Source organism: Antechinus flavipes, chromosome 4 (genome assembly GCF_016432865.1).
Source record: "Antechinus flavipes isolate AdamAnt ecotype Samford, QLD, Australia chromosome 4, AdamAnt_v2, whole genome shotgun sequence".
Taxonomy (NCBI): domain Eukaryota; kingdom Metazoa; phylum Chordata; class Mammalia; order Dasyuromorphia; family Dasyuridae; genus Antechinus; species Antechinus flavipes.
The window spans coordinates 225,439,173-225,455,208 of NC_067401.1; the positions used below are offsets into that span (position 1 = coordinate 225,439,173).

The 16,036-nt window shown below is 33.1% G+C and overlaps 1 protein-coding gene across 1 annotated transcript in view; it reads left to right on the plus strand.

Annotated features, from left to right (window-relative positions):
* The window catches only part of PRIM2 (DNA primase subunit 2), a 373,726-nt gene that overhangs the window by 339,070 nt on the left and 18,620 nt on the right, over window positions 1-16,036 (plus strand). The window contains exon 13 of the mRNA XM_051997199.1: window positions 15,445-15,513. Within this exon, the coding sequence (XP_051853159.1) occupies window positions 15,445-15,513 (69 nt within the window). The remainder of the gene's footprint in view (window positions 1-15,444; window positions 15,514-16,036) is intronic.

Sequence of the window (16,036 nt, forward strand, 5' to 3'; positions counted from 1 at the left end):
CCCTGTAGGGTAAAATGTGGTAGCTGCTATAGTCTGTTTTTAAGAGGAATGTATTGGTGAATGAAGGGTCCATGTAGAAGCTTTTTGACAAGGGTACATTTAGATCTTTCCATTATGAGTGCTTCTAAATATTTTATTGTCCAAAAGTCATTAAAAATTCACTACTGGAATGCTTCCAAGGAAAACTCTGTAACCATTTATTGATGTTTTATAGTCTGAACTTCTTGGTGAAGATTTCTTTATCTATTTGAAATAGGCGGAAATACATCAAATAATCAGAATCTTGATATTGGAATCTATGTCAAGACAGGCGAGGCCACAGTGGAAGTTGGATTTGATCTACGTTGTATCATGCTGGCCAATACCACATTTGCCCCTTTTATTTCCACCTTTGCCTCCCTTGATGGTGATGTCAAATCATAACTTTTATCTTTGTTTTAATAATTTATAGAGTGTTACCTTTTGGTAAAAAATTGAAAGGTAATGACACCAGAAAGAGGTTGGGCTTCCTTTCCATTTGCCCACTAAGGGATCAGTCTGATTATTTCCTGGAGCTTGGAGGATTGAGTTTAAGAAAATGAAGTATTTATGTTTTATCTTATATTCCAGTAGAAGTTTCTGTGGTGAGTGTGAACAGGTTGCAACCCTTACAAATAGGAAATTGTAAAAGAAAAGCATGGTAAAGGATGATATCAAAGAAATGTATAAACAAAAAAGAAGATGTGCAGAGATTATGTGTAGAGAGCATTAAATATCTGGACAATATGTTCATAATCTCTTATTACCAATCGTTGTAGAAGAACTCTATTATATTAATGAACTTGTGCAAGGACATGGACAAGAGCTGCATAGCATGGGCAGAAATAGGTAAATTATGATCTGCGTCATTATCAGAAGGACTACCCCTATCCATTAAATCACAGGCCCATTTTAATATCTCAAGAATATTGCAGTTTATCTCAACTCTACTTTTAGGTTGTAACTTCTGTGAAATCAAGAATTCATTTTAAAAAAAAAAAGCTTTTCTGTTCTATCCAGTGGCTAACCAAGTCTATATGTGTGATGAGTACGTAATAATTATTAATTGAATAAATGAATTAGTGATATGTATAGAGGTAGATAGGGTTGTGTACCACACTTAAGTTTAAAGACTACATTTAGGTCTTAGAAAAATTTATAGCTTGAGAAAATGGGAGACTTGAGTAGATGATTACTCTGAAATTCTTTTCAATTCTATTGTCCATCTCTTAAGATTCAAAGATACAGGGATGAGAAAATCAATGGCTAGGCATGATTCCAAGAGGTAATCTGGGATTTGCTTTCCATTTCTTTCTGGGTTACCCTCATTGCTGAAACTTCTGGGCAGCACAGTCAAAAGCTCATGGGATTGGTCTGTGGTGAGTTCGGTGCCTAGAGCCAAGTCAGAGAGTATTGTAAAGAGCAGATGTGGATGACAATACTATGTATATTCTAAGAGACACTTTTCTGACTCAGCCCGATTTCAATCCTGGATCATCAAAGCTGTCTTGTAGGCAAGCAATGCCTATTTTATGCTATTCATTGTGCTAGGTCCTGGAAGACATTGAAACACAAATCAGATATTCCCTGCCTGCAAAGAACTTACATCCTATGTGAAGAAAAATACATTAAAATTGGAAAGAAAACGTTTGGATCTATAATTGTATTAGATGACTTTGGCAATAAATGTTTGAATGAACCTAACACCTTTATGCCACAGAATGCTTTTCAGTGTCATCTTATTATAGTTTGATTCATATTTCAGTGGTATTTTTCTATTGAAATAATCTTTTTGGCACATTAATACAGGGATGTTTCTAAAATGCTAATAGAAATATAATTTCTATAATGTATTATTTTACACTCTAATATACTATGTCTCACAGAGTTCTTTTCTTACAACTCTTAAGAGAGTTGGTACTTTAAGTATTATTATTTCCAGTTTACAAATGTGGAAATTGAGTCACAGAAAGGCCAATTTCAAAGACCTTGCCCAACTTCACAGAGGTATAAGTGATGGAGCTAGGATTTAAATCTGTGTGTTTGAACCATATCTGTGACAGTGCTCTTTTACATCGGCAATATGAAAGTGTCATTGTGTTTTGTTGTTGATACGCTCAATGTCACAGAATCTCAAAGACAGACCATCAGTGAACCATCTAGTACAACCATTCCTTAAATTGGAATTCCTTCAGTATTATTCCTGACAAATGATCACTCAGCCCTATCTTGAAGTTATCCAGTGATGGAGAACCCATTACCTCCTGCAGTAGCCCATTCCATTTGTTTATTCTTATATCAAGCCTGGATTTGTCTTTTCTACATTGGTCCTGTTTTGCCTTTTTAGATAAGTAGAATAAAACTTTTTTTTGGGGTGGTGGGGGAAGTCAGGCATTATAAAGGATAGTTTTCTAGATAAGGGAGGAGGAAGAGACATTTTCAGAAATAGAGGTACTTTAAAAAAATAAAATATTAATAGAAATAAGATTATTTAAAAAAAGAAAAGAAAAAGACATCCCTCTTTCACGAGATAGCCCCTCTCATAAAATTTAAAACTGTTATATCTTTCCTGAATTGCTCCTTTCTAGGCTAAAAATATGTATAGTCCCTTCATGTTTTCCCTCACTATTCTGGTCCCTCATCTTATTAAGAAGAATCTGGATTTTTTTTTCTTCATACTTTATTAATAGTACCTTCAGTACCTCTCTTGGTGAATGTTTTTTTCTTTTTTTTTTCTTTTTCTTTTTAGCTCTGTCTTCTTCATTCCCAGATTTCTACCAGCACCTGTTCCTTTGATATATTTCTTCATGTTTCCTCTCTCACGCATTTAAATTTCAATCTTCCTTGCTTATTTTCTTTAGGACTTAATGCCTTATGTACTTAATACATTATTTTTTATTGTTCTCTTTACAATTTTAATTAAAAAACCATTTATTTACTATCTGCTTACATGTGTTATACGCAATTAAATTCTAATCAAATCCCATGAGGTATAAACTAAGACAAACTTGTCCATTAAAATGGAAGAGATGTTTGTGCTAGATGCTAATGATACAAAGACAAAAATGAAATAGTATATTTAAAAAGCTCACATTTTTCTCTTTTAGGGTTCCAAAAAAAAAAAAAGTTTGAATGTTCCCAATACCCACACACCATAGAATGCTTTTCAATGTCATCTTACTATGATTTGATTAATTTTTCAGTGGGATTTTTCTATTGAAATAACAATTATTTTAGCAGTCTTAAAAATTTGATCAGCTAATCATACCTACCAGGTTAACTACCATATCTACCTCTTACTTTAGACTTTTTAAAGGTTAGAACTCTTCAGAAAACTTTTTTGTTTGTATTTTAACAAGTTCCCCTTCCCATTTTCTTGAAATAAGTGTTTGTGTTTAGGGTAGAAATATTGGTAATTAGAGATATAGATATTAGCTATAAAAGAATCTGTAGAAATAATCATTCAAAATTTGTTGTTTTTACACTATAACTGAATGAGATTTTTTCTTATGCGTTTTTTAATTCATCTGCATTGTATTTTATCCTCAAACTTGTCAAAAGAGCTTATCTATGAAATTTTCACATTGAAATTCCTCATCTGGCAGTCCTAACAGCTTTGCTGTGTGCCCTGCCATTTTAATAGCTAAGTTGTCTCACTCTGTACCTCCCTGGGTTTGATTAGAATTTAATCACATATAACACATCTAAACCCTGACTGAGTTTGATCAATAAACAACAATAATTGCCATCCACAGACAAGTGCAAGGGGCTGGATGTGCATTGTAATATATGTTGTAATGAAATTAGCATCTCGTTGTGAGCTGTGCCCTGATTCTAGGCCTTTGGAGTAGCTCAGCATACTTATTTCCTAGGGTAATAGCAAGAGTGCTTGAACTACTGTTATACTTCTAATAAGCTGAAGCCTTAGTAAATATTATTATACTTGTAGGACATTTTCAGGGTATTCATTTTGTTTTTGTTCAATGAGGGGGAAATTCTTCATTGACCCTTCAAATAAAAGTCACTTAAAAGGGGTATATTTAGGTTTAGTCACATGCATAATTTAATGTGGTATTAAATCACAGTAGGGCACCATGGCCAATGATAGATGATTATATTATCTAATTCCACCTCCATATTCAAAATGTAAGTTATGTATTCATATTCATCTCAACTGAGATTCAGATGTTTTTATTTCTTATTTAAGCTCTTCCTTCCATTTGGACAATTTATTTAAACTCTATACCTCAATATTACTAACTCTAAAATGAGAATAAGGATACTACTTAGGACCTTTGGCTGCATATTAGAAAGATTACAGATGAGGAAGGCAAAGGAGTAAGGGGAGTAGATAAGTATGTATTAAGTCCCTACTCTATGTCAGGTACTGTGCTAAACATTCCATACAACAATCTTGTATTATCCACCTGGTACAGTTTAGGAAACTGAGGCAATCAGTAGTTAAGTAGTTTGCTCATTCATAAAATCTTGACAATATCCAAAATTATATAAAAAGAATCTGTGAATTTATGCTTACAGTTATTACCATTTCTTTTAATCCATGTAATCAATTCTGGAAATATTCTCCATTGTTATTTCTAGCTGACCATTTTCCTTTTGTGATGAAATAGTCTCTAGCAGTGGACCAGTTTTAAAAGCTTTTAAAATTTGTTTTCACATTTTTCTTGATATTGTTGTGTTTTATTGCAAGTAATACAGCCTCTTTAAAGTAGTTTCTGAAAGACTGCTGAGATAGAATGTATGTCAAGCTCCTTGTAGCCTGGTACTATCTCTCTTTTGTACTTATTGTTACAATATCTAGCACATAGTAGGGTTTCAACAAATATATTTATGGTACAATAAATATATTTATGGTAGCACTGTTTTCTAAGAATTTCTTTTCTCTCTTTTTAGATTTTCCCATGAGAAGAAAAGGAATAGAGTATTTTTAAAAAGAACCTTGACTTTTTGGCCCTCTTAATGATTTCTTAAAAAAGTAAAACCAGACCCAATAGATATTTTCAAGAAATTATTATAGTGATATCATAGCCAGAAACTGAAAAATTGTCCACCCTTTCTACTTCTTGGGAGGCTGGTTAAAACACTATTGTTCACTGTCGTAAAATCCTGAGGCAGTTATTGTCCGCATTAAATCTGAAACTGGTAAATGCTTTTTAATGATGAAATCTTTCAAAATGGACATTTTAAAAGACTTAAAAGTAACACTATGTCAAAGAGACTTTATGGTAAAGATAAATCTAAGTGACACCTTACCGAATGTTCATATAAATCCCATCTACCCTACATTGCTATGATTTTCTTTGGTAGGTCATCCTTATCAATGGGAAATAGTATTCACTCTTTCCATTACCTCATGACCCAGCACCTGCTTTAAAACAAACAAAAAACAAACAAAACCCCAATTCCTGTGTATTTCATTCTAGAGAGCATTTCCTCTGATTCCTAGAAATGGGAATAGTCAATCTGATTGCTGTGTTCGATTTCCCTTTAATGTTGTAGTTGAATTCATGTATTGTTCTTGATGAATCTCAAGGAGATATTAAGGAAGAGCTGGAAAGGCAAGTTTTAGAACTAGCCTTAAAAAGTCTTTTTTGGTTTGGTCACAAAGTTGCCTGTCATTGAACAACTGATTAGAGTTTCTCTGGGACTCTTTTAACTTCTTGGTAGAAATGAAGATAAATAATGATTTGAAGATTAATGAGGCAATGTTGATAAATAGGTTGGAAGAAAAATAGCTGCATAAATCAAATGATATATGCCATAGCTAGTCCTAAGTATGAATGAGATTTTACTTAAAATTAAAAAAAAAGGTTTAAAATAATTTGACATTTTTCAGTGGAAAAAAATGTGCATTGCCTACATTTATATAGTTAAAAAAATTTAATTATTCATTCTGCATAACAGCAGGATGAGTGTGAGAGGAAATGTTAGGGATATTGCAGTGGAAGAATGTGGATCTAATAATTATAAAGGGAGGGTATGGTGTTTTCGTCTTTAATATAATGGTTCTCTGGGAACAGGTTTCTCGGGGAGGTTTTCTGGAGGCAGCCTTAGTTTCAGTTAAAAGTAATAATCACCTCAAATGTAGTCAGGCGTTAAAATACAGTTTTTTAATTGTTTCTTCCAGAATCTTATCTCTTTCACTTGGGGCTCGGCTAGTTTTCTGGAGGCCTTCTCTCGCCTTGGTTCCAAGAGCTCTTGCTGCTAGTCCTTTGCCTCTGCTCCCTTCAGCCTCCAGCCAGCACAAAGGTGGAAGATGGAATGAATCTGTCTTGTCTCCGAGAGAGGGCTTATTCTGAACTGACCCCCACTGGCTCACTGAAACTCTATTTATGCTGGGTATAAAAGGTTGACTCCTCCTCTGAGGGAAGGATTAAGGGAGGTGTGAATTCACAAAGTTACAAAGTTAACTTTGTGAATCTCCCATACTTGTGAACTCCAATGAGTACTTAAATACTTCTTGCTTACATGAGCTCTCTAAAGGTGTGAACATGAGCATTGTATCAATTCCATTGAGTTAACACTAGGATTCTAACATCCCCCTTGAGTTATCACCTTGTTTCAAGTTGAGTTAACACTAGGATTCTAACAGGAGGATGTTATTATAGAGTAAACAGTGGTTATGGAAGCAGCTGAATTGGGTTCAAATATCAATTCTACTACTACTACCTTGAAGTATTCACTTTTTTTTTTTTTGACTTCAGTTTCTTATTCTGTGAAATTAAAAGCTTAAACAAGATGATTTTCATGATATCATCCAGTTCTACATATATGACATCTAAATCTAGCCTTATTTCAAACAAGGGATGAAAGTGAAGTTTCTTAGAGTTCAATTTCAGTTCTGCTCTAAGAGTGTACTACTTTTTAGTATCAATTACATAGACTAGGGCTTCTTAAAACTTTTTCCACTTGAGACCCTTTTTCACCTGAGAAAATTTTATACCACCCTGGGTGTATAGATAGGTAAATAAAATAGATTTACAAATCAAGCATGTACTGATAATAAATTATAATTCTGTGACTCACTACCCCAATTCACTTATGAGAGGGTCTTAAGCCACAGTTAAAGAAGCTGAGCTATAGACAAGAAGTGTGGAAAAAATTAAATGGTTAATCTTTTTTAAGGCTAAAAAGATATAATAATAAGTGCTTATATATCATATAATGATAACTTCAGTGCAAAGGTGGAAATAAGTGAGGACAGTGAAAAATAAGTTTGAAAATATGACTGGAATGAGAAATGATAGAGGTCAGAAACGTAGAAACTTTATAAAAATCTGATGCCTATAACCATCATGAAACATTCTTCAAGAAAATGCTCTTATCATGATTATTTTTAATAGGGAATATATGACTTTTGTGGAAGTGATTTATGAATCAGCAGTCTGTGAGCTGTCAAGACTTGTTAGAACAAAGTTCAAAATTCATACAAAGCTAAGAAGAAATAATAAAAATAAGCATTATTTGATGTGCAATTAAAACAACTACAGTCTGACTTATTTAAATGTGTCTTGGAATAAAACAATATAGATTAATGAAGAAATACTGATTGCAAATCCTTTTTATCTAAATAAGATATTTAAACATGTGTATAAGTAGCTTATATAGGCAGACCAAAAGAACACCTATTGAGCAACCATTTCTTACTAGCCTAGTGGAAAGCTATGACAGCCAAGAGTCATACTGGTTTAGAATACAAACTTATTTGTAAAATATTACATTGGATTTTGAAAGATTATGAATAGTGTTGTCTAATAAAAGAGGGAAAAGCAGTAAAAGATAAAAGCAGTTTTAAAAATTCTTGACTAGAAATCCAACTAAGCATAGCCATTCTGAGGGCATTTTAGGATGATACCAAATGAAAAATAGACAAAAAAATTAAAAGATTTAAAATTTTTTTTATCTCCTTCATATCTCAACATATCCCTCCCTCTCCTACTTAGAGATCTATCCATTAAAAAAAAAAAAAAGATGGAGTAGACTAAGGAGAAAGCAATTTAGCAAAACTAATCCATGCATCAATTTATTTCAATATTATATTCAGTGTTTTATACCTTGTTCCCTTATCTCTGTAAAGAGGAACAATAAATCTATTATATCTATTTGGAGCCCCTAAGCTTGATCATTTTAATTATACAGCATTCAGTTTTTATTACTTCAGTTTACTTTATTCTAGTCATTGTTTATATATTGTTTTTCTTATCTCCTTCACTTTGTATCAGTTCATAGAAATCTCGTGCTTTTTATTATTTATATTTATCATTTTAATAGAACGGTAATATTACATTAAATGTATATATTTTAATCTATTTAGCTATTCCCCAGTAGATGGGCACTGATTTTTTTTTCAGTTCTTTGCAATTTTTTTTTTCTTTCTAACCATCCATTCATCTTCAAGGATTGTTGAATTATCGCACTTTTAAATTCCTTGAAAGCAGGAATTCTTGGTCCTTTTTTGTATTCTTGAAGCATAGAAGCTGACACATAGTAAGTGCTTAATAAATTCCTTTTAACTATCTGACTTAACATTACTTCTACATATAAGTTTTGAGGAAGTAAAAATAGCACTAAAATACGTAGAAGGAAGAATCTGCAGGTTTAGATCAGATTCTGATACAAAGAGGAGGCCTATGCCTATGAGGGATCAATTTTTAAAATACCCAAAGAAGGTAAAGATAGCAAAGGAACAGGGAGGGAGAGGGAGGATATTTATACCAAAATCAAAAATAGCCAAGAAAACGATGACTAGGGGCCTATGTGCCTGTTTTTTGCATTTATTTTCAATTTTAAGAATAACTTGTACATTTATCAACTGGGTCCTTGATTTTCCATAGAACACTACATAATTAACATCACACAATTGCCAGAAAAACTTAATGTACACAAAATCCTACTCTGTTATTGTTAGTTGATTTTTGGGGGGGAGAGGGAGTATTTGATTTAGTGGAGTAATTTTTTTTCTTTCAACAAGATTTCTAGGAATTGTAGTAGTTAATATTTATATAATGTTTATCATGTGCTAGATACTATGCTAAGTGCTTTACAGTTATTATTTAAAACAACCCTGGAAGATAGGTGCTATTATTATCTCCATTTTTATGTTGTAGAAATTGAGACAAGTAGAGATTGTCATTTGCCTAGGACACACAACTAGTAAATGTTTAATGAATTCATGTCTTTCGGACTGTAGGCCTAGTGATATATCTGTTGTGGCCCTTAGGTGCCCCACTATGTATGTTATTTCGGAATAATACAGAATTTCTTGAAAGACAAAGATTTCCTATCTAGTGATTCTCTAATTATAGCTGTGTGATGCAGGGCGAGTCACTGTTTAAAACAGTGTTTTCCTCAGTTTTCTTGTCTGTAAAATGTCTGTAAAAATGATATAGCATCTAGTTCTCTAAGATTATTGTGAGGATTAAAGGTTTTGCTAATGACACAAAGGAAATCCAATACAAAATCCAAATTGGAGATATTCTTTACGAGTGATAAAATCTTCCAGTTGTTCCCATGTACCACTGTTTGCATCAAGTCTTAGAACATTGTAGACTTACTTGAATGAAATTTATAAGACTGAAAATGGAGACTGAGGTGGGTCCAATAATTACAACATTATATATGGGTGCCAAAACATAAAAAGTGAATATAAATTATATATAAGAAGCTGTATTTGAATGAAGAGCTATTAAAGGATATCCCAACTTCTCCCTTCATGGAAGTGGGAAGTCCACAGGTATTCTATGTTGCATATGTTTTTGGACTTTTTCAGTGTTATATGGAATGGTAGCCTAGGAAAGCTTGTTGTTCATTCATTTTCAATCATGTCTGACTCTTTATGTCCCTTTTTGGAGTTTTCTTAGCAAAGAAATGGAATGGTTTGCCATTTCTTTTTCTATTCATTTTACAACTGAAGAACTGAGAAAAAAGAGGTTAAATGACTTGATTGAGCTGATTTCAGATTTTCAACAAATTTGAAAAATATATTAGAGTGGTTAGTTATCTTAGGTTTTCACATAATAAATGTAAAATAATTATGTATTATGTGAAAACCTAAGATAAATAACCACTTAATATATTTTTCAAATTTGTTGAAAATCTGAAATCATTAGTTGGATAAGCCTTTAATAAGCATTCATCATATGCTAGGCATTGAGTATTCCAAAAAAAAAAAAAAAAAAAAAAGGGAAACAGTTTCTGTCCATATGATTCTTATATTCTTTTTGTTTCATGCTTATATTCTCATTGGGGGTGACAGCAGTTACACAAACAGGTATTTATAACATGCCTACAGAAGAGATTCAAGGTAATCTTAGAGGGAAGGTCCTTGTAGCTGAGGGAAGTGGAGGTTGGATAGAAGTCCTCTTATACTAGATGTCACTTGAGCAGAATCTTGAAAAAAAAACAGTGTTTTTAAGAGATTGAATTTGGAAATGGGGTATTTCAGGCAAGGGGCACACCCTGTGCAAAAGCATGGAGGCAGAGGATGAGCATCTTGTCTGAGGAGCAATAAATAGGCCGGTATGGCTGGACTATAGAGTCCATTGAGAATGTGTTCATTTTTTGTCCTTGAAGAAGATCAATGATACCAGGAAAGTAATTTTTTGACTTGTACATGAATGTACAAGTCCATCAATTCTACCATTCTTCAGTATCTCCAGTTGTCTGGTGAGTTCCTCAACTTTTGCCACAGCCAGAACCAGCTCTCTTTGTTTCTGCTGGAACAAACTATTCATCTGTTCAATTTCCTCTACTAGTTTTCCATTACTGAGTCTTTTCTGTTCTACATGACCCTTGAGAGCTCTCACTTTTTTCAATTTGGCTTCCTGATTCTCAGCAATTTCTTTTAGTCTCTTCAGTTTTTCCTGTTCTGCAGCTTGTTGCTGCTGGCACTGATCTTGCTGCTTTAAAAACTTCAGACGTTGTTCCTTGGTAGCCAGCATTTGCTGAGGCAGGGCTGTTCAAAGTCATCAGCTCTCTCTTTTTCTTTTTTCTTGGTTAATCTGAGTCCAATTGTGATTAGAAAGGTGGAAAGGAACTAGACTGTTAAAAGCTTTAAATGCCAAACAAAAGAGTTTATTGTATTTGATCATAAAGGTAATAGAGAAGTACTGGAGTTTATTGAGAGGAGACTTAATATAGGAAAAATCACTTTGGCATCTAGATAGAGAATAGATTAGAATGGAGAGTTATTTGGGCCAAGACTAATTAGAGAGCTACTTTAGTCACCCAAGTGAGAGATGATAAGACTGAAAGAAAGGAAAGAATTTGTCTAGAGGTGTCTTGGAAACAGAAACAACAAATTTGACACTTGACAAGATATGTGGAGTGAGTGAGGGTAAGGTGGTTTCCCAGAGTCCTCTCTGCCTCTTAACTCTAATGGAGGAGCTGGATTAAATTCACCATTTTTCTGAATTGTAAACATTCTGGTTCTGTGTTAGGGTACAAAAGACTAGAAAGGGGGGAGGGATGACTTCTAAACATGAAGACAACAAAAGACAGAATTCATACTGATAAAAATTGGAATTAATTTAATTCATTGAAGGTATGATATGTTCTAAATCAAACAACTGATAAAATGTGTTTCTACCCAGTGAAAACAAAAATAATAATGAATTAGAAAAGTTCTTTATGTGCAATTTTGGTTTTTGTTTTAAATATTAAATGCCCAACAACATTAGAAGGCACTTTCCTCTAAATGAAGGTCATTGGCATTTTGCACGGACTGTTTTGCTGAGTGGGTTAGAAACAAGAACAAGCCATAATACATGAAGTTGTTCCAGCCCTTGCATCTCTACCACATTTTCTATCACCTTTGAAATAAAGAAAGGTTAGAAATGAAGTTTTTTAAAAAAAGACTAGGTTCATATTAGAAAGATTGAGCTTAAAAAAAAAAATCTATGTTGGCAGCCACTTTAAATTGAGACTGAATATGACCTTGAATTAGAAAAAAATTAGCAACTTGTCTCATTATCGGGCACAACATCTCTAGCTGTAAAACATCTTGGCCATTGAAGCCAAAGACCTAATGGCCAGGTGGTTGGGTTCCGCTGCCAAACAATCATCTTAACCTCATTAGTAGTCACTAGAGCAAAAGGCGGAGAGGAAGTTGCAGATGGCCAGGAATGAAAAGGAACATTAGGATTTAAGAGGAGGACGCCACTCCAAGTCTAAACTGGTCATTAAGAATATAAATCTATCTGAAGAAACTGACATTTGCCAAAAAATGTCTGTGGATATTTTATAAGTGATTAATGGTCATTAGTGACCAAATTAGTAGGTAGTGCTTATGTTGATACTTCTGTTAACTTAGTTAGATTATTCTTCTCTCCCTCCTTAGAGACTATTTTAAAATAGTAACAATTTCCAGAAAAAAAAGTAGATTTATAATTTGTCCATTTGCCAAATTTACTATTTGTATGGATCTATAGTTTCTGACAAAGACTGGTCTCTAATTAGAAAAATAAAAAAGAATTTAAGCTTTGTAATCTCTTATTCCCTCTTATACTGATCCATCCTATAAAGTCCTCTAATTGACATTTAAAAGCCTCCATTTCTGGCCTTTGCCTTCCTTTCTTGCTTACTTAGGATTTACTCCTATTCACTTACTCTATGGTCCACTTACAACTTCCATCTCCTGGAATGCTCACCTAGAAGGCTTCTGAATTTCTCTCACTTGCTTCAAAACAGCTTAAGTTCTGCCTTATATAGAAGACTTTTCATGATTTTCTCAGGTTTCAATTTAATTGCCCCCCAAATTATTTTGAATTTATTTTGTATATGCTTATAAATGTGCATGTTGTTTTACATGACTAGATTGCAAAATCCTCAAGGACAAGGGACCCTTTTGCTTTGTCCTTGAATCCCTAGCACATAGAACAGAGTAGATGTTTTGTAAATTCTTGTTGATTTGAATTTTTTTCCTCTTCAGTAAATAACCTAGGGTTAGAGTGGCAGACTAAGTTTTTATCATCTGAAGACTATCCTAGCTAGGTTTATAGAAGTTTATCATCAGAAGGTATCAAGGATTTGAGCCCAGAGGTGAACTAATTAGGAAAAGTGGTGGCAAGCATTTCTTCTATAGTCAATTAAAATTAGCAAAATCAATATATAATTCACTGTTTATATTTTTAATAAGCATACTGCATATCTAAGTTGAATATAATTCACAGTTTGTAATGGGTTTTGCTTTTACTTCTCAATGGGAGAGAAGGCTTTTTTTTTGCTGATTAAAAATAAAATTTAATTTAAAAAAGTAATGTTTTTAGTATCCTTTACATGCCAGACACTATGCTATACACTTAGGAATACAGAGAAAAGATGTTAATGATTTATTGTTTCTACTGATTATCACTTATTTTTACTATAAAAATTAATGAGAATAGGCAGGTAAATATGCACATAGGAATAACTACGCAGGAATCTTTTGATATTTTGTGTGGGTGTGTGGGTGTGCACGTGTGCATAATACTTCAAGGCTTGCAGAACCCTTTATATCTGAGTCTTGCAATAATTCTTTTGAATAGGTATTATAAATATTGTTGTCATCGTTATTTTTCAAAGAAGAAAACAGAGTTTTAGTAAATTGGCTACAGTTATATAGCTAGTAATGGCTGAGATTGGATTCAATCCCAGGTCTTATTGAGTCTAAGGCTAATACTATGTCAGGTATACCATGTTGCCTCCTTACTTCTTTCTGATCATTAACATTCTTGGTTGGCAAAAAAACCAAAAACAAAATAAAATAAAGCTTCATGAACTATATTGCTTCCATTGTACATACCATTAACGCTAGATTTGCTCTCATGTGTTATCATTTTAAGGAATGCATTCCACTTTTACAATTAAGGTCATATCTGTTTATGATTTTAATTTTGCTTCACCAATTTATATCTAACATTTTTTGCTCCTACAGATTTCTACTTGAAAAGTACAGATAAGGATATTCACATTTTGATTCCTACTTGCTAATTTATGGGTACAACTGATACTTCCCAAGAAATATTGGCAGGTTCATTTCCATGGTACCATTTCATTTGTGTTTGTATTTGCAGGAAGCAAAGCACTGATGAGACTATGAGCTCAGAAGTGTCTGTACTGCTTAACAAAAGTTTGGCAAGTGTTTTTCTTTTCATTAGTATGTAAATATATATTTTTGTTTCTTCTAAATTTTTTGCTACAAGAAGAGGATAGGTCATATGTGCAGATGACGGTGCCCATATTTGGGTTCAGGAGCTTGTTGGCATGGGCCTCCATCTTTTACATATGGGATTTAATTGTCAATGGCATAAAGCATAGAAATTTAGTCTGTAGGACTATAACAGAAAAACAATGCATTTAAACACATTGTTGGCTGGGTCCTGTGATTTGATCCATTCTGCAAATGTAATTTGTTTGTACATCTATCAATACCTGTAAGGCTATATCCAATAATGAGCATGGCAGGGATTTAAGAGTGCATTCATTCTACTGTTAGACACCAAAGGTCAACTGTTTGAATAGGGGGTAAAAATTAACATTTCCCAAGAATTTATTTTCCTCCTTCCTGAGGTTATCTCTTAATTCCAGCAATTTACCATGTTTGATAAGCAGGCAGAGTATATATTTTGATTATTTGGTGGGGGGGAAAAGGTGATGTAACTTAAAGAATTTCAACTAACATTGCACTCTGCTGATAAGAATGGGAGTTTGTGCAGTACTGAAGAGATTACATGAAGCACAATTGGAGAGCAAATTGTATTTACAAAAGATAGGCTGATGTTCCTAATAGGTGTTCAGAATAGACCATTCATGTTCATATTCTGCTGAGCTTTACTAGAAATAATTTCATTTCTAAAAAGGACAAATCTGATTGAAAGTAAAAGCATTCTTCCTCTACCGATACTTGTCTAAAGGGTTTACATTAAATTTTCCTGATGGGTGCACAACAGTACTTTATGCTGTATCTGTATAAACTAGTAATGTGAAAAATAAAAATCTAAATACTATATTTGATTGCTTCATGCTCAAACCACTCAGATAACTAGATTTGTATCTACAATTATGGAAGAAATGTATGCAGTATGATGTTCTGACAAGAACTGTCAAAAAATACAATCCTAGGGTACATTTTCTTGGTTAAGTAAAGTTATTGAAATTCACGTTGATAGGCCAAAAGATCTCTTTCTATCTCTTGTCATCTGAGAGTTCATAGTGGTGATAATGCTGACCTAAATAGCCCTTCTACAGTATTTCCATGTTATTAGAATTGTCATTGTATATATATTGCAAAAATTTGTCATGCTATATGGTTTATTGCTTTGAGATAAAGAAGTAAAATAAAGTCATTGATGCTTAGTCCCTATATTTTGAATTAAACTTTTAATTCTTCTTTTTCTCTCCCTTCTTGGTCTCTCTGTCTTTCTCAAGATTTTGGATTATATAAAAGGCACTCACTACCAGTTGGCCTGCCAGAAATTCTTCGATCTAACACATAATGTAAGTATACATTTGAATAATATACTCTGACAATCAGGGTGTCTTTATAGGTTGTTATAAAAGAGTTCTAAATGATCATATCATATTATATTATAACATTTATTATTAGATCAATTGTTACATATTATTTTTAAAACTCCTAGAAACTATGAACTTTTGTTAACTGCATCCATCAACAATGGTAATACTGTGTTGATTTTTAAAAGTTAATTAAGCTTCAAGAGGCAGCATGATATGGTGGATAAACAACCTGATTCACAGTTAGGAAGATATAAGTTTAAGGCCTACTTCTGATTTTATGACTGTGTGACTTAAGTAAGTTACTCAGTGTCTCAGAGAACTTTCCTAAGCTGTGAGCAAGTATTGACCTGCACTGGTAAAAGAAGTTTCCTCATGGAGAGTTTCATATACCAATGAAATCACATATTTAATTCAACAACAGTAAGTACAAAAAGAGGCCAAAGATAATCTCTGACTTGAAGGAGGTTGATTGTACTACAAACTCAACATGATTCAGTGATGT